General features: G+C 45.7%; 1 protein-coding gene across 1 annotated transcript in view; it reads right to left on the minus strand.

Moving 5' to 3' along the window:
• Positions 1-249: 249 nt before the first annotated feature.
• Positions 250-25447, minus strand: part of FIBCD1 (fibrinogen C domain containing 1) — a 69346-nt gene continuing 44148 nt past the window's right edge. The window contains 3 exon segments of the mRNA XM_001369791.4: positions 250-8839; positions 9905-10084; positions 19795-19891. Coding sequence (XP_001369828.2) covers positions 8580-8839; positions 9905-10084; positions 19795-19891 — 537 coding nt within the window. The 3' untranslated portion in view covers positions 250-8579.

Consider the following 25447-nt stretch of genomic DNA (forward strand, 5'->3'; position numbering starts at 1 on the left):
TTCCACTCTAATGTAGCATCATTACCATCTAAACCTGGCCTCGGTTAGAGAATTCTGAAGGGATAGAATGGTCCAGGAAATGCTTGCTCTAACATGGATCACCCATGAATAAGGCAGGTATTAGTTGCACCCTCAACCCTTCCGATCTCATTAACAGGTTTCTTATTCATCCATGGAACTCTTAACAAATTTGCCCCAGAGCTACCTCCAGCCCATGGAAGTGGCCAAAGACACAGTCAGTGGAGAAAGTAAGGTCAGAATGAGTTCCTTTATTTTAAGGAGATTGGAAATCCATGTAAACAGGGCTTGACACCAACCACACACTACTTATGTGTATTGGACCATTAAACATTACATTTGTTCCAGCAGCTTCAACCATTACCAAGACACAGACTTCTGAAGGTCAGTGGGGATCCTGTGGCCCTACAGGAGATGGCTAGGAGAGAGCTCATTCTGTCTAGAATCCAGGAATTCTAGAGATAGAAGGGATCTTAGAATACAGAACATAGGATATTAGAGCTAGAAGGGGCTTTAGAGCATAGAATATTAGAGCTAGAAAGGACCTTCCAGAAGATCTACATAAATCATAGACAGGTCTAGACCTGGGAGGGATCTCAGAGATCATCTAATCCATCCCACCCACCCCCTAATTGGCCAGGTCTAGAACTTGAGAGGGACCTCAGAGACCATCTAATCTACCCCCTCCCCCAAATGGACAGGTCTAGAACCTGGGAGGGACCTCAGAGATCATCTAATCCATCCCACCTCCAATTGAACAGATCTAAACCTGGAGGGAACTCAGAGATCATCTGATTTCCTCCCTCCCCCCTTCTTCATTGACAGATTTAGACCTGGGAGAGATTTCAGAGACTATTTAATCCATTCCCCTATGGACAGGTCTAGACCTGGGAGGGATCTCAGATCATTTGATCCACCCCCCTCATTGGCCAGGTCTAGAACCTGGGAGGGACCTCAGAGACCCTCTAATCTGCCCCACATCTAGATTACAACCAAAGAAACTAAGGACTATGTGATCTCTCCAAGGTCCTGCCATTAGTAAGCATTGAAGGTGGTCATCTGAACCCAGGTCCTTCTGACTACAGAATCAATCATCTTTCCACAGTGGCACCACTGCTGTCCGTCTCTCTCACCTTATTAACACGAAAGGTCTGCCTCACAGTCCAACCCTGCTTCTGTTGCTCTGTCCTGGACTGAAAGCCCCCTTCTCCTGCAGATGGTCTCAAGCTCCCCCTTTCAGACTAGAAGTCTCACAGCCATGCCCCCAGAATCAGGAAACCCCCTGCCTAAGCAGCTCTATGGTGCCACAGTCAAGAAGGCTGGTTAGAGGAGCCTGGGGAGAGGCCATGGCATGGTGTCAAAAGCTGACATCTGTTCAGGGAGGCTAATTTGATCAGCGGGGGGACTAGCCAAGTCCCCGAGCATCCTCTGCCCCAGCTTGCTTACCATTCCCTGGAAGCACGTTGCTTCCTATCTGTGGGCTACATTTCCTGTTGTGGGCCAGGAGAGACACTCGCCTAATGCAGCTTCAGATGTGGTTTGGGGAAATAGGCACAAGGGGACAGTTGAGAAGGAGAAGGCTAACTATCCTCGTGTATGTGCTTGGGTCTATAAGTACATATGCGAGTGTGTGCAGAGGTGCATACGCACATCTGTCTTTATCACTTTGTTGTCCTCAGACCACATTTTCAAGTGTATACATGATCTAGGTAAGAGTTTGACAACAACAACAATAATAATACCTGCATGGTAGCAGGGCAAATACACAAGTTATTCTTTCTCCATTTTACAGATGAGGAAACTGAGTCAAGATGCAAGGTGAACTGACTTGCCTCTTGTCACACAAGTTCCTGGCAGAGTTAAAGCTAGGCCTCCTGACTCTTTCTACTGTACCAGACTTCTAGAGAATATGGAGTTCTCTTTACCAAAACCCCAGAGGAGAGAGATATTTTTGCTACACTGGTCCATGCCACGGGTTCCCTTCTGCACTCCTCAATCTCTTGCCAGACGCCTTGTCTCACCTCCCGACCTCCCTGTGCACAGACCATGCTCATAAACAGATTCAATGCAATCCAAGATGGTGGGGAGCTGTTTACATATTCCCACCTAATCCCCCACAATCCCTGTATCCTTAGACTGTATTAAATACCTTTTTGGCAGCTCTAAACCAATTCACTTAGAGATTCCTAGGGGGTGATGTGGGGATTCAACTGCTTTTGGCTCAAATGCAAGCTAAGTTTCTGGCCCCAAAGCCAAGCCAAGCAGGGAAGAAACTAGAGGAGTAAAGCCTCTGGGAGGATGAAGGAAGCTCCTTCCAACACTCTCATGTGTGGAGGATGCCTGGGGATGGGGCTGGGGGGGGAGGGTGTTGGGGAATGGCGGGAAGAGCTCAGCAGGCACAAGCTCACATCCATGCCTAAGTGCAGGCTCTCTCAGTACTATTTACATGTGGCTACAAGGGGAAAATAATTTGAAAACTATTTGCAGTGTTTTTGTCTCAACCCAACCTTTGCTTCTCTCCTGGGGTTCCCGCTGGGAAGTGCCCAGGCTGATGGTGCCCAAGGCAAAAGGTGGCAGAGATTGGAGGGGGCAGTTCGGTATCAGCCTTCGAGGCCGGCAAGTACATCTGGGACTTTAAAATGCTTACAGCTGGGGAAGAGAGTGCTTAGGAAAGAGAAGGAAGTGGTGCTGGCTAGATAAGTAAGTGTACATATGTTCTTGTATGTTTATGTGCACACATAGGTATGGTTATGTACATAGCATATGTGTAATATATGTATATTCATGTACAGGGTATGTGTGTTTATGTATTCTAATGCTTTTAGGGGAGACACAGGGTAAGACTAGAGAAATCAATTTCTGATTTTTTTTTGAGTTTTTTGTTTAAGTTGCTGATTGAAATGCATCTTCTCTGTGCCTGTTCTCAGGAAGAAGAATATGATAGCTAACATTTTATAGCACTTTAACATTTATACATATGACTTTATTTACTCCCTTGTATGGTAGATCCTATTGCTCTTACTACCAATTATTATTTCCATTTTAGAGATGAGTCAACTGAGCACCAGAGAGGCAAAATGTCTTGGTAGAAGTCTTACGTCTCGTAAAGTAGCAGGACCAGGACTCAAACCTATATCTTTGATTCTAAATGCAAGTCCCTTTTCAATTTCTGAAACTATCTCTTTCTAAAAATGCAAGAAAGTCTCTCAGTTCAGGGGCTAGCTCATCCATCTTGTATTGACAGTGTAGACTCGGGGCTTGAGAAGGGGCGACCATCACCACCACCCTTTTTCTTGCTTTGCCCTCAAAGTCCTAGAAAATCCAGACAAGTCCTGGGACAGAAGCCCAGAGAAGTCCTCACCAGCCTCTGGCAGAATGAAGGAAACTCACTGGGTTTGGGAAGGCTGGGATTTTCTGCTTTTGTGAAAGGGTCAGGGGGAGCCAGCAGAGGCTTGACCCTGACCTTAGATATGACCGAAACCCACTCCCATCCCCAGAGAGGACAGAGTCAGTTGGCAACAGGGATATTAGTCTCAGAATGTACCATGGTGGTGACCAGGGCTCTGAGCCCCAACTACCATGGAACCACTGGGCCTCTGCCCTAGAGGGCTGAATTTCTGGGGTGCTGATGGTCCATGTCCTCCTTCCCAAGCACAGAAACCACAGAGGTTAGCACCCAGTTAGCAAGAAAAACATCAGTTAAAATAGAAAGCTAGCAGATGGCAGGCTGGAGTAAGCTCACCCTGCATCTGCCATTCTAGGCCCCTGCCTTCTTCCCTGGGGAAAACAAATGGAAGACTCATCGAAGCTTGCCTCTTGCAGGCTTGGAGAACTTGCCCTAGGTGCAAAAATTCCTAGTTCCAGCCCTGCCCCTCGTACCTTTAAGAACCTAGGGACACCATGCCTACTCGAGCTTCCCAGGGGAATAGGTAATTAATTTGACAGTTACCAAAATCAGGAGTGGGTAGATGGCAGAACCAAAGTTGCCGAGGTGGCCTCAGAACCCCAAACCAGACATGGGGGCTCCGAGCTGCCTCCCCTTGGTTCTAACCACCAGACTTTTCCGCCTGCTCTTCCTCCACCCAAGTGCTGCTGCTGTTCATCTGTGTGACAGCCAAAAAAGGGCAAGTTGCCTTCTGTGCCTTCTGATTCCTGTGCATCTGTGAATCAATTACCATCTCACCGGGAGTTTGTTTGGTGACAGTTCCGAAAATGCTTGACACTTCCCACGCAAGTTTCACAGAGAAGGAAATCGATTCACCCAGGTCCTAGCCAAAGTGAGGACTGACGGGGTGGGGTGAGGGGGGTCCTGGCCCTTGGGTTCAGCTTCCGTTGCCAAGACTGGGGATCCCCGGGCACTGTGCCTGCCTCGGTTCCTAAATGAGGGGGAGTGGAGTCCTAGAATTGGGGATATGGAAACTCCTTTTCCAGATCCCTTAATCTAAATCAATAAAGAAAGGAATGTGTTTGGCCTGAAAGGGAGCAAGCGTAGGAGCCAGGGAAGATAAGCAGAGTTGTAAAGACTTCTGATGCCAAACTGTGGGGCAGAGGGGGCACTGGGTTCTTCATGGGGATGCCAATGGATCACAAGCTCTAGCAGGTTCCACCAAATCCTGGAAAGAAGTCTTTCCTCACTAGCTGAGGACCAGCCTCGCTAAGAACAGAGAGGCTCATGTCCGGAAAATGCCACTGGCTTGTGATTTTGTTTTTTACATTTCTCATGACTGGTCTAGCAAAGAAAGGAAAGGTTTGCCTGAAGGGAGTGCCTACACTGCAGATCTTTAGAGTTCAGAGTAGGTAGGGCTGACTTTAGACCCTCAGATTTGATGGTTGCCATGTCAATGAAAATGCACCTTTTGGATATGGGCCTGGACCTTCATCTGGCCCTGCCTGGAGTGGAGGGAGAAGGTAGGGGGCCGATCATGCTTTGGAGCAAGACACCAGCAACCCAGGCCAGGGACAATGTGGGCATCCTGGCCTTCCATCTCTACCCATTGACTGCTTTTGACTTGGAGCCAGAAGGTGGTACATCCAAGGCAAATAACTTGATCAGCTTGTGTCATGCTGGGAGAGGACCTAACCATAACCTATGTTTTAAAGTATATCATGTAGCCTTCCTACCTGGAGGCAAAAATTCCCCCAGTGTCCCTTTGGTCTTTGCGAGATTTGTGGCAGAGAGGAACTTCCTTATATTCTGTTTCCTGGAAATGCAAAGGGTTTGTGTGGGGATGCGGCAGATGAAGGTGCCTGTATAGTCAAGAAAATTGAGGTCGCCCCGCTTTCCTTCATGAACCTTCATGGAGTGCAGAAGTGGAAGGCCTTAGAGATCCTCTCATCTAGGAGTTCTGAAGCTAAAGCCCAGGAATAGATCTCAAGGGATTCATTAACTTGGATGGGGAAACAAAAAATGCCCATCTTTATTTTAACCAACCTCAAACTGAAATTTCGCATTTCCTTTAGTCATTTAAAAACATTCATCTGAGAAGGGGTCCACGGGCTTTACCAGACTGTCAAAGGGGTCCATGACACAATAATGGTTACAAACCTTATACTAGTCCAACTCTATTTTAAAAATGAGGAAACTCCAGCCCAGAGAGGTCATGGGATGTGTCTAAGATCATCCAACATGGCAGAGTGTAGGATCAAAATGGAAGCTCCCTGCCTCCTGGCTGAGGGCTTTCCCATAATACCTTCTGTTTTGATCTGAAAACATTTTTCAAGGAATGGTGTGTGTGAGTGTGTGAAGGGCTTGGGAGGCAGCCACAGACCTGGCGTGGAAGTTTGAGATGACCGCGTTCTTCCTTCCGGCCTCCTCATTCACCCACTTACCCACTGCTCTCTTGCCCAGGACCTGGGCTCGCCGTGCCATTTCCATTCATCCCCAGGGAATGAGCCCCACCAGGTGAGGCAGCTGCTGCGTCTCCCTTCTGGTCAAGCTGACCAGCCACTCTGACTTCTCTAAGATCTCCCTGGGGTCAGTCTGACAGAGTTGGGCCATTGCCCCGACCTCTCTGCCCCGGCGGGTCAGCAAATCCTCCTTTACCTGGAGAATGAAATGAGTGAATGAAAGCTGACCAGAGCAGAAGAGGAGAGGGATGGTGCGATGGACGGACTGACAGGATTTAAAGTCAGAGGTCGCGGCTCGGGCATTTCCTGGCCGTGTGTCCTTGGGCAGGTCACTTTGCCCCCTCCCCTGTCAAAGGAAGAGGGGGGACTCGATGATCTCTGAGGTCCCTTGCAGCCATAAGCCCCAAACCCCAGGAACAGCGAAGGCCTTCTTCCCCTGTGAGCAGCGGGCAGGGCCTTGCTGTATTTCCAGGGAAGGTGACTTCAAAAGAAGCAGAAGGAAAAAACCCCACCATCTCTGACAACTGAACCATGACTACTTCTGCCTGCTAATGAGGGTGAGGATGCCGGAGGGAAGTTCCTGACTGAGGGAATTTCTGTCAACCTGGACCCACAGTCTGCAATCACAGCAGGAAGGGCTGGGATGGGGCTGCCTCCTCCCCTGCTTCTTAAATGAGGAACACGGGGCTGTGGGGACTCCTCGTTCCCGGTCTGGAGCTCTCTCGGAGGCTGGGAGGCCTGTGCGTGATGGCAGGGCCCACAGGCAAGGGGAGGGATAGAGCCTCCTTCCGTGGAGCCCGTGAATGAGGGCGCCTCTCCAGGGAGAGGCGTGCCCGTCCCGCCAATGCCCGGGTCGTTCAGAAGGCCTGATGCAAGTGGCCCCTGGGCCCGAGGCTGAGCCTCTCCACCAGGGAGTGGGAGGGAAGAGACGTTCTGGAACATCTGGGCTCAGCCCCAAACAGCTTGTGCTGATAACCACCTCCTGGGCCCAAGAGGAAAAGAGCTTGCCCAGGAGGGGGATCTGGGATAGAGCAGCACGCATGAAAATACTCGGCTCAATCTGCTTCTGCCAGGTGCTTTTTGGGGGCCACACCAGCAGCTTTTCCATATCTCTCTGGTGCCCCATCCCACCCCGCACCCTCCGTTCGCCACCCCTCTTTCTGTTGGGCTAACGGTCTCCCCGAGGCCAGGCCTGTTCTGGGACCAACGCAGAAAGCCCCGGTGTCAGATTGGGTGCAAACAGGAGGCCCATCTGGGGAGAGGAGAGGGGCAGAACAAGGGAGGGGCTCTCTGGGGCCCCGACCTCTCTCCAAAGGAAACAAGAGCTTGTGCTGAGACTGAATTGAGATTCTCTTTCCATAGTCTTCGAAAGCCAGGCTCGGGCTGTAGTCACAGTCCAGCCCTGCCCAGGCTGGATCCCACGCCACCACCTTGACCGTCAAAGCCTAGAATCTCTCAGGCCTCTTTGGCTGAGGGAATGCCTTGCTCCGGGGACCCGTCTGAGAGCCAGAAACTTCCATGCAGGGAAGAAGAGAATGAAGTTATCGGGCCATTGGCTTTAGCTATCCTCAGCTACAAGAGCCGGGGATGGAAGAACAGTAGGGCTGGGGGTGAATCCCACTGTACCTCCATCGGTTTGGGCTGGGATGCTGCAAAGAGGTCCAGCCTAAAAGTCCTGATTGCAGAGAGGGTTGGGAGGCTGGAGACCTGCCGGATGCCTGAAGAGGAAAGTTTGGAAGTCTAGGCTAGTCTCAAGGTATGGAGCAAAAGAACTCTCCTGGGAGGCCCCCCAAATTCACCAATGCCTCTTCCCCCAGTTCCTCACTATCTTGTGCCAATATGACTTTTTTGCAACTCACCATGATTCTTGATCTGTGCCCACCACACCTGGCTAGGTGCTTGGGAGTCTCCACCATCTCTGGTGCTTCTCATGGCTCTAGGGGGATAGGCCAGCCTCTATTCACCATTGATAAGTCAGAGAGCAGATAAGGAGGAGAACTTGAGGAAGGACTGCTGAGCCTGAGGGCTGGCCTGGCTGGGTTCAGGTCACCAATCTCCCATTCCCAAGAGAGGAGAACCAAGTAAAAATAAATCCATGCCCCTAACTTCATGTCTCCCTTGATGGGACCCTTTACCCACACATCATCTGAGATGCCCATCCTTTCTCATTACCCCCAATCCCATCTTTTTGCACCCCGACTCTGGTGGGACCTGCTATTACCACTGTGTCTGTTTGATACAGGGAGACAGAATTCTGACAAATCTAATTAGATCCAGGTCTGGCAAGAATACCTATTGGGTGAGTCAAAATCTAGGGCAGGTATAAAATATGGATTTTAAAGTCATCTTCATAGTTTTTCTCTATCCCTAGTTATAGCTACCAGTGTGTGAATATATATATGTGTGTGTGTGTGTGTACATATATATATATAAACACCCTGATATATATTATTTTTTCCATCTCCAAAATTTGCCTCCCACCAGCTGATAGAGAAAAGTTTTATGTTTCTGAACCTGGAGAAGAGCCTTTGACTGTCTTTTCTCAACTCTTTGCCTGCAGGGACCACGGTGAAAGCATCACCGGTGGGAGGCTGGTTCACTCTGACTCATGGACAAAACAACACAAGAGTTTGGGGAGAGAGAGGAGGGCAGAGTAGCAAGGAGGGGAGAAGAGAGAGGCGAGTGAGGATGGGGTGGATGCTGGAGGTCCCGGTCTAATTTTCCTCTCTGACTGGCCGGATCTTCATTTCAGTGAACTTGAGGGAATACTGCCATCCTGTCCAGGAGGACCACTCGATGCCATCCGCATAGGAGGAGTGGTGACCCCTGAGGTACTGACCATTGAGGTTGGAGGTGTGGCAATTGCGATACCACCAAGCCCCATGGTAGAAAGCAGCACAGTTATTCTCTGAGTGATCGTTGTCTTGGTCCTTGGTGGTGAACTTCATACCATTGTGTTTCAGGAAGGAATCACCTGTATGACAACACACACATATACACGCATAAATAAAACACAGACAAAAGTCATAGCTCACATTTCTCTGGCACTTCAAGATTTTCAAAGCTATTTTTCCACAGAAGCTCTATGGAATGGGAGAATAGAAAAGGAGTGTTATTATTGACATTTACAGTGGAAAACGTGAGTTCAGATCCTGCCTCCAGCCTTTATTATTTTGGTGACCTTGGGTAAGTGACAACCGTTCTGAGCTTCACCTTCCTCCTCTGAAAAATTTAGCAGAGTAGAACTAAGAGAGCACCTGAACTGAACTGGCAGGAGAACCAAGAACTGGTTTGGCTTCCCCAGGTGAAGATCAGCTCTACCAACTCTTAGCATAGCATTCTTTCCACTCCAGACTCTTCTGTCTAAGCTACGGGAGGATAAAGCCTTCCACTGCCCTCCTGACCCTCATTCACTATACCCCAAACCAGGTACATCCCTGCCAAGACAGCCCCCAGAACTCTTACCCTGAATAGCCAGGATGCACCTATAGTCCTAGTATCTGCATGTATAAGAGTGGTCAGATCTGAGAGCAAGTCTATCTTTAAACTCTGCCAATGACCTTAGCCCACTCCTCTCTGGCCACCTCTGAACTGGCCTGATGGATCTGTTTCCTTCTTTATGCAATCCAGCCTTTGAAACAGCTCATGGGACAAGCTTTAGTCCTATGGGTCATCCTCAGGACAAAAGAAAGCTTGTGTGCGTGTGTGCGTGTGCCTGCTCCTCTCTGGACCACTGCCCATCTTACTTAGTCCCCCAAAGCCCAGGACCTCAGGGACTATTTTGATTTGTTCCTATACCATTAGGATAATTCTGCCTTCCTGTAGCATGTTTCCTCTCCCAGGGTCTAGATTGGAAAAAAGAACTTATAGGTCATCCACATGACAGGACTTTGTTAATGGGGAGAACATCTATCCAGAACACACCTCCATCTACCTGGATGCTGTCTTCGACTCGCCACCGGATGATTCCGATGCAAATGTCTCGCTCTACCAATATCTAAACTGGACCCTGCTGAGCTAGCCCAACCCTAAGCCATACCTGCCGTGCCAGAGTAATCAGAGATGGTGATGGGGTAGCCATCTTCTTCTGGGTCCACAGAGAACAATCCCACAGCAAAGTTTCCATAGTGGGCATAGGCAGTGCCATTGTCAAAGTCCTCCAAGTCTATGTGCAGCTCATAGTTGGCCTGCATGGTCAGAGCATGAATCCTCTTGAGCCCTAAGAACAGGAGAGACAAATGAGGGAGACAGATAAGCATCTGTGGTGGGTGAAGCACATCATGGGAACCAAGGCTTTATAGTTACAGAAAGCAGAACCGTGCTTTTTGAGTGGACATGTGTACTACAATCACTCCATTGGCCCTCACACTATGTCTTTCTTCTTGTGGTTATTATTCATTCATTTTTCATTGATGTCTGACTCTTTGTGACCCTTTTTGGGGTTTTCTTGGCAAAGATACTGGAATGGTTTGCCTTTTCCTTCTCCAGCTCATTTTAGAGGTGAGGAAACAGAGGTAAATACAGTTAAATGACTTGCCCAGACTCACACAGCTAGTAAGTGTCAAGGGCTGGATTTGAACTCAGAAAAATGAGTCTTTGTGCCGCCAGGCCCAGCACTCTATGCACTATGGCACCACATAGGTGCTCCCTTCTTCCTGTGCATGTCTGCTGATGGATATGTTGCCTGGTGGAAGAAGGTAATCTCTGGGCTCTCCCTCCTTCAATTTACTTCTGTCTTCAAAGGTTTTTATGGAATACTAAAGATTATATATATATATATATATGTATATATATACATACATATATATAATTAAATAACTTATGAAAAAGAGGTAGCATGGAGAGACCACTGGTCTTATCAAGCCAGGAAGACCTGGTTCAAGATTCAAGCCTTCCTGCAGAGGCCACTCACCTGTGGCCCTAGGACCAAAAGTTCCATAAGAGCTGCCACTCTGTTGGTGGAGGGAGTTCCTTATTCCTAGGAAATCCCAAGTCCATATTAAAAACAAAACAAAAACTTTACCAGAAATTCTTATGGATTATTATCTATTTTAGAATGGATTCACAGGATTATAAAACGATAGAGCTGAAAGAGACCTGACAACATAGAATGTCAGAGCCTATAATGTTAGTTTCCTGGGACCTTAGATTCTAGATTATTAGAGCTAGAGGGAGGCCTTAAAATATAGAACATGGGGGGCAGGTGGGTGGTTCAGTGGATTGAAAGCCAAATCTAGAGAAGGGAGGTCCTAGGTTCAAATCTGAACTCAGACACTTCCCAGCTGTGTGACCCTGGGCAAGTCACTTAACCCACATTACCTAGCCCTTACTGCTCTTCTGCTATGGAACCAATACACAGCATTCATTCCAAGACAGAAGGTAAGGGTTTTAAAAATAGACTGTTGTAGATGGAAGGAACATTAAAATGAAGTATTAGAGCCTGAAGGAGCTTCAAACCATAGACTATTAGTGCTATCATGGACTGTAGAATATAGGATATCAGAGCTGGAAAGGACCTGAGGAATAGCAGTGCTAGAAGGAACTTTAGAGGTCCACTAATCAAATCCCTTTCCTTGTTCCTTCCTCACTTCACAGATGGAAATGAGGCCTGGAGAGAGGAAGGACTTCCCTAAGTTAATAACTACCATCATTAGTCATAAAAGTGGAGCTAAAACTTGCCACTCCACTGTGCCCCCAAGGAACTAGACCCTAATAGAGAATGTTCTTTGGGTTAGGTAGACACATGTTTGGGCAAGTAGGTGGTACAGGGCATGAGGTGCTGGGTCTGGAGTCAGGAAGACTCATTTTCCTGAGTTCAGTTCTAGCCTCTGACACTTACTAGCTATGTGACTCTGGGCAAGTCACTACTCTGTTTGCCTCGGTTTTCTCTTCTGTAACATGAGCTGGAGAAGGAAATGATCAACCACTCCAGTATCTTTGCCAAGAAGACCCCAAATGGAGTCATGAAGAGTCAGACATGACTGAAAAATGATTGAAGGACAACCAAAGACACGTGGTTAGGAGTGATTCTCCAAACTTAACAGCATTAAGATGGTGAGAGCAGAAAGTGATACTTCTAATTATGCATAGCTGCAATGCCCTGAATTCTTCTCCAAGTTTCTCCAGGTAAGTAGAAGAGCATCTAATGTCCCTTCTAGCTCTGCTGTGTCCCAAGGTCCCTTTCTGCTCTACTGTTTCATATTCTATAGTCCTTGATTGCTCTGATGTTCTCTGGTTTAAAGTTCCTTTGAGATCTACTACTTCATTTTGAAGTCTCCTCCAGCCCTAAAATTCATCTACCACACTTTCCTCATTTTCTCTTTCTCTCTTCCCTCTTTTAGCATGCTTCACCTCTGCCTTCAGACACTTGCATGCGTGAGCACACACCCCCTCATAGGCACATGCACACATAACTACCCCCCACATACAGCTTTCCTGCTGGTTTGATTAGCTCTTGATTAAGAGGGCATTTAATTAAATGCCTTATGAGTTATCAGCAGCAAGTGACATTTCATCAGTGAGGTTTACATCTCTCTCAATCTCTCCCTCCTGCCTCTCTTTCCAGAACTCTAAGCCCTGTGCTTTTAATGTGTGCATTTTAATGGGAAGAGAAGACAGCAAGAATCTTCCCCTCTCTAGCTTCAGCGAGGAACCTTCCACTTACCAGTTCCAACTGAAAGAAGACAAAATGTCTAGTTTAGTAGCATTCAATCTTTTGCCACTGCTGATAACCTGCTGGTGTTGATCTCAAATCTGTTGGACCCCTGCTATACTCAATTCTCTCTCCCATGATGCCCAGGGCTGTGTGGTAGGCTTGGACCAAAAAAGAGGTAATTTCGGTAAGAGAGAGCCCATATTTAGTGAACAAATATTCTCTTCTGAGTGCTATATGGTTGTAAGTCATGGAATATAGCAAAATCTCTGAAGAATTAAAGTTTCAGATCAACCAAAGAACAATGGACAGGCAACAACATATGACTAGTGAAGAGTAATGAAGGGAAACAGTTATGATCAAAAAGTATGAACATTAGAAGAGATAGGGCAGTCACGAGGGGAGAGAGACAGAGACAGAGGGAGGGAAAGAGACAGAAAGAGGGAAAGCAGGAGAGGAGAGAGAAACAGACAGAGAGAGGGAGAAAGACAGAGGGGGGAGAAAGAGATAGAAAGAGGAAAAGTGGAGGAGAGAGAAAAAGAGAAAAAGGGAAAGAGAAGATAGGGGAGAACAAAAGAGATAAAGGGAAGAAGAGAAAGAAAAGTGGGGAGGGAGAGAGAGAGAGAATGCTAACCATTGTAGAGTCCACATGAGTCATTGGTTTCCACAAAATATACATTTCTAGAGGAAGGCTATCAACACCTTGGATGGACCCCTTTCTGGAGGATTTATGATAGATCATGGATGAGAGTTGCAAAGCAGGAGAAGGCATAGGGCAGTGATGTCAAACCTTTTAGAGATGGAGTGCCAGACCCTGCCCTTACCCCACCCCCCAGATTGAGTGCTGTGTCCCCCCTCCCCCCATATTTTGTTGTGCCCTGCCCCCTCCCACCTTATCCCACACAGCGGAGGCTGGAAGTACTCCCATTGGGCTTCTGGGCAAAGGGGCAGGTGAAGTGAGGAATGTCATCAGTGAGTGTAGAGAGGGGAAGGGGAGTGGCCCAAGTGCTCTGCTCCCCTCCAGCTCTGCTGCCTGTGACCCGACCACCTCATCCCCTGTGTACTCCCATTGGCTGCTGGGCAGAGGGTCAGGGATATGAAAAAATGTCAGGTAAGGTGGAGAAGGGGGAGGGGAGCAGCTCTGCTTGAGTCCCTCTGCCTTTTTAGTAATGAACTGGGGATAGGAGGGGTGGCCAAGTGTCCACAGAGAGTGCTCTGCATGCTATCTTTGGTACCCATGTCATAAATTTGCCATCACTGGCATAGGAAGTCATAATCAGCAATTCTTGGAGCAGGAGGAGATACATGAAAAAGATCACAGATTCCTCAAAGTATCAAAGTAGAAATAAATGTACTGGTCACTAATCAAAATTCTGATATTAATTCATGACAGCACATAGCTTAATGAACCAACTGTTTGAAATGTTTGCCATCAGTGCCTATGCATTTCTGAGACTGATGGGCCACAAGCTGACCTACATGCATACATATTTCTATATTTGTTCATTCTCCCCATCTTGTAGGTCAGGTATCCTCATAACCTTTAACTTAAACTTATCATGTGCCCAGCAGTGGCTACCCAAGTTTTTTGGTTGTTTACTCTCAAATAAATCCTTCCAGTGACTCTGACTTGCCCATTTTTTCCAACAAATCTTTAAAATTCACTTATTTCACACAAGTGTCAGTTGGCATTCACAGACTCACTGAATTTTCAAGTTGGAAGGGACCTCAATGGCCTGCCTACTAGACCAACCCATGACCAGTAGGAATCTTCACTCTTGTAAGCCTGACTAGTGATCTCCTATCACCTCTCCTCAGCTTGAAAGTCTCTAATACGAGGGAGCAGCCCATCTCTCTCCTGCCATTAAATGTAAATGGCCACCCATTTCATTTGTGGACAGTTCCAGTTGTTAGGAAGTTTGACCTGACATGTAACCTTTCTTCTTTCTTTATGACAGCTATCCTTTTCTCCTGGCTTTTTTCCTCTGGGGCCAAAAAGAATAAACCTAATCTCTCTTCTCCATGACAGCCCTTCAAATACTTGAAGATAGCTAGGATTCCACCATTTTGAATTTTGTCATCAACATGATTGCATGGTAATTACTAATGCCAAATCTCTAATTGCTCTTGTTGGGGCAGCTAGCTGGTGTAGTAGATAGAGTATCAGGCCTAAAGACTTGTCTTCCCAAGTTCAAATCTGACTTCAGACATTAACTAGCTGTGTGATCCTGGTCAAGTCACCTTACTTTATTGGCCTCAGTTTCCTCATCTGTAAATGAACTGGAGAAGGAAATGGCAAACCACTTCAGTATCTTACTAACAAAACCCTAAATGAGGTCACAAAAAGTGAAAATGACTAAACAACAAAAAATTGCTCTATTGTAAAATAGTCTTTATTATTCAATGATCACACTTCCCACCTATGTTTTAAGTATCTTAGGGTGAAAACTGTGCTTTTTTTTTTTTAAACCAAAACAAGCTGTATGGCTTTCTAGTTGTTCTGTTTACACCAAGTGGGATGCCTGACTGTAGAAAGGAGAGGGGAAGAGAAAGTTTGTGACCACCCAAGGTCCCTCCAGCCTAGTCATAGCCCCACAGTGACTGTTCCTTTACCTTCACTGCTTGCAGTAATTAAACTTATATGCCATTCTTAACAAGTTTAGTTCCAGAATCCTTTCCATAAGATCCCAGCTTGGCTTTAGCTTCAAGCTCTTCAAATATCCTAACACCTTTTTCTTCCACTGAGTTGCTACATTCTGCCAGCATTCATTCATTCAATCATTTAGCAAAAATTGACTGAGAGCCAACTGTGTTCAGGGCACTGTGAAGGGCTACAGAGATGAGAAAAACACATGGTTCTCCCCCTCCTCCCTCAACTTTAAGGAGCTTACTAATTGGAGATAAGACAGAGACAGAACATAATAATACAACGAATGGGATAAGAATGCAATGCTAGACAGGTCTTCTGATCTCTCAGAGCCTCAGTTTCCTCATCTGTAAATCACTAGGATTCTATAAATGGCCACATGGGAATTGGGGGGGGGGGCGGGCAGGGAAGGCCCCACCCTGCTCCTGAAACATCTTACCCATTAACCTGTCCCTGATGTCTGGAAATCTACTTTTAATGAGTCAATCTTTTGTGTTGAACATTGCTCACTCCCTTGAGCCTCTCAAAATGCAAATTCTCATGTTGCAAACTCCTGAATGTGAATGAATTTATTAAATGCTTTAGTCCCAGGGATGTAGCAGCAAGAAAGCTCTGAGTGTCTTTTGGGGAAGGGAGGAGGATCATTGAATGGGCAGATGATTAATGCTGAGGACAAACTTGGAAGGCAGTAGAAAGGGCATTAGTTTGGGGGTCAGAGGACTTCATTTTAAAATCCTACCTGCCAACTACCACCTGGAGGATCAAATCACTGGATTAATGTCTCTGGAATTCAGTTTCTAAATCTATAAAAATTAAATCTTCTTACTCTCTGTGTGACCCTGGGCAAGTCACTTTGGACCTTGGGACCAATTTCCTCATCAGTAAAATGAGAGGGTTGGACTCCATAACCTGCAAGGCCTCTTCTGCCTCTAAATATTCCATCCTACAATATCCACTGACCTCTTCCACCTTGAAACCTATGATCCAGTTGATATGGGGGGATAGGTTTCCTCTTAGACATCCCAAACTCCAGAAATATTCTAAGATGTTAAAGAGGACATAGGAAATTCCTTTCTGCTACTTGAGAGGCACATTCCCGATTTGGATTTTCCCTTAGATCTTCAATTAACATAGATATGCACCTCCCAGTTCCACTCTGATAAACTCTAAGGTGGTACCTAATCTAATCATTCCTTGAATTCCACAGATCATCCCTTATCCCCCCAACCCAAAGAATTACCTCATTCCTGATTCCCCCCTTCTTATCCTGTAATCCCTGTGGTCAAAGGGGTATAAAATACCCCAGACCCTATCTCCTCGGGGAGGAAGTGTCTCCAGGGTCTTCTACGCAGCCTCCAAATGAATAAATTTCTCTTTTTATTTTAAGCTAATTATGGAGTCTTACATTCTTGCAAAGGGCAATCCGTCCCAGACCTAGGGTTTCACCTCAAAGCTCTCACACAACATAGCGATCTCTGAGTTCAAGGGACCTTGGGGATCACCAGCTGTAAAATCTATTTATCCAAGCAAGAGTTGAGATACCCCTTGGATTCCTGAAGTCTGCAGGAGTTAAGAAATTATTTTTAATATCCTTTTCTTCCCTGGTCAAACCAGCTCCTTTTTTCCCTTCTCCAACTCTTTAAGAGGAAAAAAAGTGTGTGTGGGTGTGGGTGGGTGCGGAATAAGGGCTGATTTCTCTTCTCTCTATGCCCGCGCTCTCTCCTCTCCAGCCCCTTATTGATTTGCCCTTATTGCTTCCCACCCTGGTCCCCGTCACCTTTACATGGTTTAATTAACTGCTCCTTCATTCCCTTCTCCCAGCCCCTCCCCAGGCTTGGTGTGCGAGCCATCACCTACCTCCCCAGGAACTCAAATTAAAAAGGAGCCCCTCGAGGGAGAGGGAAAGGGGGTGGGGAAGAGATGGGTGGGCTTAAAAATAAATAACCCACCGCATACCCGACCGGGAGTTTGCGGGGGTTTCTGTGCCGGAGCTGCCGCCCCTCTCGCTTTGACATTCACATCAGGGCTTCCAGCGCCTGCCAAGAGCTAATCAGGGCCCGACTAAACGGCTCCTTCCCGCACCTTTTCGAAGCTGCGGATAGATTTCAATTAAGATGCCTTAATACCAATGCTGCAGCCAGAACAGCTCCAATCTGCTGCAAAGGGAGATGGGGGAAGGAGATGCCAGGGAGCACCGCACCTTGTCTTCTCTCCCTCTCTCCCCTCCCTCGCTTCCCCTCCCTCCTCTTTCTTCTCTTCCTTTCTCAGCACACGGCTTCCCTCAAGGACCTTTAGTCCCCTCGGAGGAAGTAGCTTGAGAAGTGAAGAGGCCCGACCCTCCGCCCTCCGCCCACCGCCACCAGCCTCTGCTTATCTCTGCTTCTCCTCCCGTCCTGTCCCTCCTCTCCAGGATTCTCCTCTTGGGCCTCAGGGTGTTCCTAGCGCAACTACTCCTTCATCAGAAGACTCGGCTCAGCGCTCTCTGGCCCCAGCCCTCCTCCCTCCCCGGCCTTATCTTCCGAAGGTCCCGGGTCGGATGCTGACCACCGCAGGCGGCTGGCTCTCCTTTCCATCTCCCTCTCGGGCAACCTGGGCTCCTCCGCCTGCCGGACTTTGTTTCTACCAGAGGGCCAGAGCCTGAGATTCATAGATTTCAAAGGGTTCGTGAACTTGGATTGGAGAAAAAAAATGACATCTTTAACTAACTTGTCACTGAAATGGAACATTTCATTCAATTACGAGTAGAGACACCAAACTACAGCTGTATCCATAGCAGGGCCACAAATAGAAATCACAAACATTTTCATATCAAATTATAGTTGTTGCAGATAATCTTGGAATATCATTTCTGCTCATCACTACTTTAAATTACTTTCTGTTGTTAGACCCACTCGGAGCTCTATTCCTAAAGCACGAATTGGGGGTTTAAAAAATATTTTGATAACTGTACTCCAATGTAATTGGTTTCCTTTATAATGCTATATATTTTATTTTATACATAAAAGCCTTACTTGGAGATGAGGCTTCACCAGACTGAAAAAGAGGTCCAGGATATATATTTTTTAAAGGTTAGGAACTCTTGACCTAACCTCTTCAGGGGCCCATAATGCTCAGTTTCCTTCTTTTGGTTTCTTCAGAGCTCATATCAAATCTCTCCTCCTCCAGGTAGCCTTCATAGACCACCACAGTAACCCACACAGATAAATCTTATCTGCTTCTAATCTAGTTGGGCTTTGTGATCTATGTTGTGACCTGGACCCGATATCACTGGTGGACTGAAAACTTTTTCTGCTAATGCAGATAAGTAAGGGTTCTACAGCTTAAAAATTCAGATGTGGGCAGCTAGGTAGCCCAGTGGACAGAGGACCATATCTGGAGACAGGAGATCCTGGGTTCAAATGTAACCACAGATACTTCCTAGCTATGTGATCCTAAGCAAGTCACTTAACCCCCTTGGCCTGGCCCTTACCACTCCTCTACTAAGTATTCATTCTAAGACTGGAGGCAAAGATTTAAAAGGTTAAAAAAAAAACAAAAAAAACTCAGATGGTTGCCTGGGGGTGGAAACTGAAAGGTAAATGACTTGCCTAGGGTCATATAGCCAGAATATGTCAAAGTCAGGACTTGAACCCAGATCTTCTTGACTTAATCCATTCACTATACTGCCTGTCACAGAGGGTCATAATATCATAGCTTAAGAGCTGATTTCTAGTCCAACTTATCACTTTACAGATGAGGACTTGTCCAAGGCTACATAAGTCTCATCAGAGGGAGGATTTAAACCTGGATCCTCTTTAATTCCAGCTCTCTATCCATTACAACCACACAGCCTCTCATGAATCTTTGTTTTCTATTTGGAAATTAATTAGGTATAGCCTTACAATCATTCTTATTTTATTATTTAATTTGATAGATGTTTTATTTCCTACCTCCCCAAATTATACCTATGGACTTCCCATTGGCTCTTAGCAGGGGTCTAATAAATGCTTTGGGAGCAGATAGGTGGTTGCAGTGGATAAAGTACTGGCTCTGGAGTCAGAAAGCCTCAGACATTTACTAGCTGTGTGACTCTACACAAGTCACTTAGCTCTTGTGCCTCAATTTCTTCATCTGTAACATGAGCCAGAGAAGGAAACATCAAACCAGTATCTTTGCCAATAAAACCCTCAAAAGGGATCACCAAGAGTTGAACCGAGTAAACAAATGCAAAACCAACAAATGCTTTCAGATATATATGGGGGGCCCTTTTCTCCTGGGTCACTGCTCCAGGGAGGAGGGAGCTGTCCAGCATCCCTGCTGTGGGAGCACAATTCCTGCTCTTTGGTGCTTTTGGCCACCCTCCCTTCTCCTTCCTTTCACACATTAGCATTCATGGGTACTCCCTTTTACATTTAATAGACATTAAGTGCTTTTGATGCAAAGTGTTCTACAAACTTTGAAGGGGCTACATTCATGTCAGTAATTATTATTATTCAGCAAAAAGGACCTTTCAGGCCTGCATGCACCATAAGGTAACACCCACATGGAAAGAGCAGTATTCTGGGAGCCAGGAGCTTGCAGCTTTAGAGCTGGGACAGATGTAGGAAACCCCAGGAGCGAATCACATAGGAGGCCTCTGAGAGGTACATACCTAACCAATGTTCTCCGGTGAGTTTGCCAAAGCCATCCCTGTAGGCCTCCCAACCACGGAAGAAGTTGACAGAACCATCTTCCCGACGCTGGAAAACCTATTCGGGAGGGACCAAGGAGGAGAGAAAATGAAAGACTGGCATCTCAGAGAATGGGAATTCCTCTCTTCCGGCCTCCAGATGGCAGGACCAGGAGAGTTGCCATCAGCTTGTGGGCTGTGGATCCTGGGCTGATCTGGGATCAAGCGAAGCTCCACTCTCCGAACCTCCTTTCCTCACGATGGTCAGTTTGTGGGCAAACCTTCCTGGAAAGGCTCCCGTTGGCTGTATCTGCTCTATTTGGTTAACCTGGAAATCACAGCTGAATCTTTGTCTCCTGCCTTTCTTGGGAAAGAACTCTTGTCCCCAGAGTGGAGGCGTTCCACCTCTAACATGTACTTCCTGTGGGACTCTGGGCAAGTCAGTCAGTTAATCTCCCTCTAGCATAGCTTCCTCGTTTGTAAAATGATCGGATGAGATCCATTGGCATTTTGAGATCTCTCACGACTCTTGGGCTCAGATTCTGGCCTTACTGGCAGGGCCTTTAAGGTTCAAACATTCCATACTTCCCAGAGAGGTTCTACTGAGGGTGTTCCATTTAAGAAAAATCTGGAGACCTGGATTCTAGTCCTTATTCTGCTACTAACTCAATCTGAAGACCCTCTTTGGACCTCAATTTCCTTATCTGTAAAGTAAAGGAGATGGATAATATTACCTCAAGGATCTTTCCTGCTTAAAAAAAAAAAGGAAAAAGGGGCAGCTGGGTGGCTCAGTGGATGGAGAGCCAGACCTAGAGAAGGGAGGTCCTGGGTTCAAATCTACCTCAGTCACTTCCCAGCTGTGTGACCCTGGGCAAGTCACTTGACCCCATTGCCTAGCCCTTACTGCTCTTCTGCCTTGGAACCAATACACAGTATTGATTCCAAGATGGAAGGCAAGGGTTTAAAAAAAAGGAAAAAGGAAAAAAAATCCCCTATGCTGTTAAAAAATAATATCCTTTTCTTTGACAAATAGCAAGAGCTTGGAATCTCCTCTCATGTCTCCTGACTCCCACAGGGCCCCAACTAATTACATGGCATGCCAACAGCCAAATTGCTGCCATGTCTTGGCAAAGGTGTCAGCGGTCACCGAGGGAGCCAGGGACGGAGAATCTCCCTGAGAACAACAAGGGGGGAGAGGGAAAGGGAAGCCCAGGTCTCTGGCCAAGGTGTGCCTGGTATGCCAATGAGCCCCTGTGGTGTTTGCAGCACTTCCTTTTAATAACATCCTTGATTTGGGACTTGGGAATCCCAGCGGTTAAATTGCTTTGAAATAAGTGCTGTGCTGGTTCGTGCCAGAGCTGACTTGAGTCTTTACAAGACTCATTGACAATTCTGTTCTTTACTTGCAACACACACACACAGGCGCACACAGATAAATCGTTCCCATTAGCCAATGTTTTCCTTCCTGTGTGTTACTTTGGCATTTATTTATCAGAGGTAGAATGAGTATTAGTCAGCATTCCTCACTGAGACATACATGTTCAATTAGTCAGAGATCACAGCATCTGAGGGACTTAGAGCTAGAAGAGACCTTAGAGTAAATCTAGTCCAACATCCTTGCTTTGCAAATGAGAAAACTGAGGCCTATTGAGGGGCAAAGAGTGACCCCTAGTTAATTCGAACTTTCCACTTTTCTTGTCCAGTGGCCCGATTTGGTTCTGATTTTGTAACCTCATACAAGGTTCTCTTTTGCAGAGTGGAGCTTCCCAGACTTACTAGCTCCTGGACTGCTAGTTAATTTCTTTGGGGAAATGTCAAATTTCATTGTTTGGGCAGCTTTTACATGAGGAAAATGGAGGAAGATGACACATCTTTTTCTTGCTCTGGTACCTCAGATCCGATGAAACATTGAATTTTAAAAATCCTCAGAAAGGGCTAGTTCAGCATGGAAGGAAATCCAATAAGATTTGAAAAGATCTGAGATGTAAGTGGGAAAGGTATTGATAGTTGGAGATTTGAACCCTAAGCACGTGCATTTTTTTTTTAAGTCCTAATCTTTGGCAGAAACACAGGGACCCAGAGGAGACACTTAGGCCCAAGTTTCTATTTGTAAAATGAGGGGGTTGGACTAAATCAGAGAATCTGTACTTTTTTGTGTGCCATTCTAGTAAAGCCTAAGGGCTCCATCTCAGAATAATATTTGTTGCCTACATTCATAATTGAAAGAAATTCCAAATTATAATTAAAGGTTAGTGGGGAGGGGGGTAGATTTAATTTCTTTCCCATCCCACTTCATGAATCTCCTAAAATGTTTCCATTTAACCCTAGGTTAAGAACCACTGGATTCGATAATTTATAAAGTCCTTTTCAGCTCTAACATTCTATGTTCTGTGTTCTGGTATCGCATGCTCTAACATTTTATGCTCTGAAGTCCCTCCTAGCTTGAACATTTTATGTCCTAAAACTTATACAATTATATCATTCTATGACCATATGGCTCTTAGTCCATCTCCCTAGCTCTAGGTCCTATTGAAAAAGAATGGCTAATTCCATTTTTAAAAAGATACAATATAATAAATATTTATTAAGTGCCTACTATGTGCTAGGCATTGGGGGTACAAATAAGAAAGATAGCTGCCTTCAAGGAGCTCACAGTCTAATGGAAGAACTCAATACATAAAAGGAAGCTAGAGTGGTAATGATAGTGGAGTGAAATCCAGAGTATAGCAGATGGGAAATGAAGAGTTGGCAGGGTTCTGGAGCCCTCACCCAGCACTCCTTTCCCTTTCCCTTCCCCATCCCCATATCTAATCATTTCCAAGCTTTGTTAAGTTTATCTCAGCTTATCTCTTGAATTCATCCCCTTTCTTTCCACTCACACTATCCTCACCCTGATTCCATCTTCCATCACTTTTCTCCTGTATTATTATAATCTGTCTTTTTAAGAAATATTATTATTTATTTTTAACATTAAAAAAAATTTTTTTTTAGTTCCAAATTCTGATTCTAACCTTAAGCAAGGAAGATGATTCTCCATCTCAGGCACCATCCTGTTTATACCAGAGAGGGAAATTCTATAAGTTGGATATTTTTACAGCACCTACTAGGTACCTAGTAGTATTGTTCTAGGTACCGTGAGAGATGTAGAAAAAAGTCTCAGTCAGTGATGCCCTCAAACAGCTTACTCTCTGGCTGGAGGGGAGAAGGCTTGCACTTGTTCATTCTATTTCCTCATCCTCCTGTCTGCCAATTCGAACCCTACCCAACCATCAAGACCTAGCCAAGTTTCACTTCTTCCATGTAGCTTTTCCTGACTATCACTCCAGCCTGCTCTTCTTTCCCTTCTTGAAATTCATCTAGTGTGCTTCTAGCATTAACTACAAAGTCTTCTGTTCAGCATTTAAAACCCTTCACAACCTGTTTCCAATCTACCTTTCCAGCCTTATTATGCATTACTCCTCCTTATACTTTCTACAAGTCCAGCCAAACTGATCTGCTTTGCTATTCATTACTCAGGGCATGCCTCCTTGCCTTTGTCCAGGATATCCTGCCCTCCCTACCTCTGGAGTTTCCTTCAAGGCTTAGTTCAAATGCTACCTCTTACATGAAGCCTTTCCTGATTCCTTCCCACTAATAGAAGCCTCCCTCCCCTCCCCACCAAAAAAAAGGAATTTGTGTAAATGTATAGGAGAAATTAATTATTTAATTGTATGGGAGAAGAATTCTGTACTCATCGTTTTGGGTACAAGCCTGCCAGAGTCAGATTTGTTAATTAAGTAATTCTAAGCATCTCTGCTTAGAGCCAAAACACAAAGGGACAGGCATCCATCATGCCTTTGAAAATCTCTCTGATGCAAGCCATTTTAGCTTACAATTTATAGTATTCCCAAACAAAAGATTAAATTCCACAAAAAAATAGTAACAAAATGGAAATGAAAGTTCAGGTAACCGTTTTAATTTAATGAACAAAACAAGAGCCATTTAACCACTGGTGCTTTTTCAGAATCATTTTCTTAAAACCATTCAATCCCTCTTTAACCATTCCCTCAAAGTATCCTTCTTTCAGCCTTGTCAAAGGTGAACTCGAGAGATACTTTTATTAACTTAATTAATCAAATATTATTGCCTTCTCTTAGCCTGATCCTAATCAGTTCATAGACCCTAATCACTTAGCAAGGAGAGCTTCCTACGCTGAACAAGCGTACCTATCCTTGTAGAAACTGGTTAGTCCTTGACAAGAATGATGTAAAAAATGTCAGGGCAAGACATTGTTCTGTGGAGGTCCTGGAGTCAGGAACACTCATCTTCCTGAGCTCAAATCTAACCTCAGACACGTACTAGCCATGTGACCCAAGACAAGTCCCTTTGCCTCAGTTTCCTCATCTATCAGATGAACTGGAGGAGGAAATGACAAACTGCTATTTTGCCATTTTCTTCTCCAGTTCATTTTACAGATGAGGAAATTTCAGCCAACTGGGTTAAGTGATTAGCTCAGGGTCACACAGCCAGTAAGTATCTGAGGCCAGATTTGAACTCAGGAGGATGAGTCTTCCTGACTCCAGGTCTAGCACTGTAGCATTGCACCTTCGTGGAATTACCAAAGGAAGGAGAGATCATTGGGAATTGAATCTAGTAAGGTTTCCTGGATGAGGAATTTTGAAAGATTTCTATATCCCTCCAGCGATGGAAGGAGACAACATTGTGGGTTGGGACCAGAACATCTTTCTCCATTCCTCTGGCAGCCCCTTTGTGGGGAGGACAAGTGGGCTAGTTGGAAGGCACTCAGCTACCTCTTTGCCAATGAAGATCACGGTCTTCTCTTACCAGGTGACTATGAGTACAAGTGACTAACAGCAAGTCTTAGGACCAGGAATAAAAGTCAGGAAGGAAGGGGCAGAGTTTTTAGCCTAATGTCAGACTGTTCAGAGATGATCAGAAGTGACCATTCCAAGGGACACTTGGGTGACCCAGTGGATTGAGATCCAGACCTAGAGATGGGAGGTCCTGGGTTAAATCTGGCCTCAGACACTTCCTAACTGTGTGAGCCTGGGCAAGTCACTTAACCCCCATTGCCTGGCCCTTGCTGCTCTTCTGCATTGGAACCAACACACAATATTGATTGGAACGTACAGGGTAAGGTTTGAAAAAAAAAAGTGATGGGTCTTCTGAAGGGAGGAAAGGAGGAGAAAGCTGGGCCAGGGGATTAATGTGGTCTCTTCTTTCCCTTTCTCTCCCTTCTTTGCTCATAAAATATGAATTTCCCTCTTAGGTTAAGAAAATACAAAATACAAAATAGTTATTTATTTATTTAAAACTAAAATATTAATTTGCCAAGTTCCTGGAGTTTCTCCCTTTTGGTTCCAACTGTAAAGTTATTGATGCACAGAAAAACTGGGCTCTGTTTCCCGATGTTCCTTTTGGGCTAGAGCCACGTGCAGGAAGTCAGAATTTTTTTTTCTTGGTTAAAATTTTCAAAAGCAAAGCAAAAGCAGGCAGACTTTGGTCCCTTCTCTTCCCCGCACAGCCTGGAAGAGAGATGTGTTTGCCAAGGGATTAGCTCTGATCCAAATGGCCCTACATATGGTGACTGGTGGTTTCAAAAGAAGGGGAAAAAAAGCTTAACTTGAGGCAGGGG

The sequence above is a fragment of the Monodelphis domestica genome, chromosome 1 (genome assembly GCF_027887165.1).
Source record: "Monodelphis domestica isolate mMonDom1 chromosome 1, mMonDom1.pri, whole genome shotgun sequence".
Taxonomy (NCBI): domain Eukaryota; kingdom Metazoa; phylum Chordata; class Mammalia; order Didelphimorphia; family Didelphidae; genus Monodelphis; species Monodelphis domestica.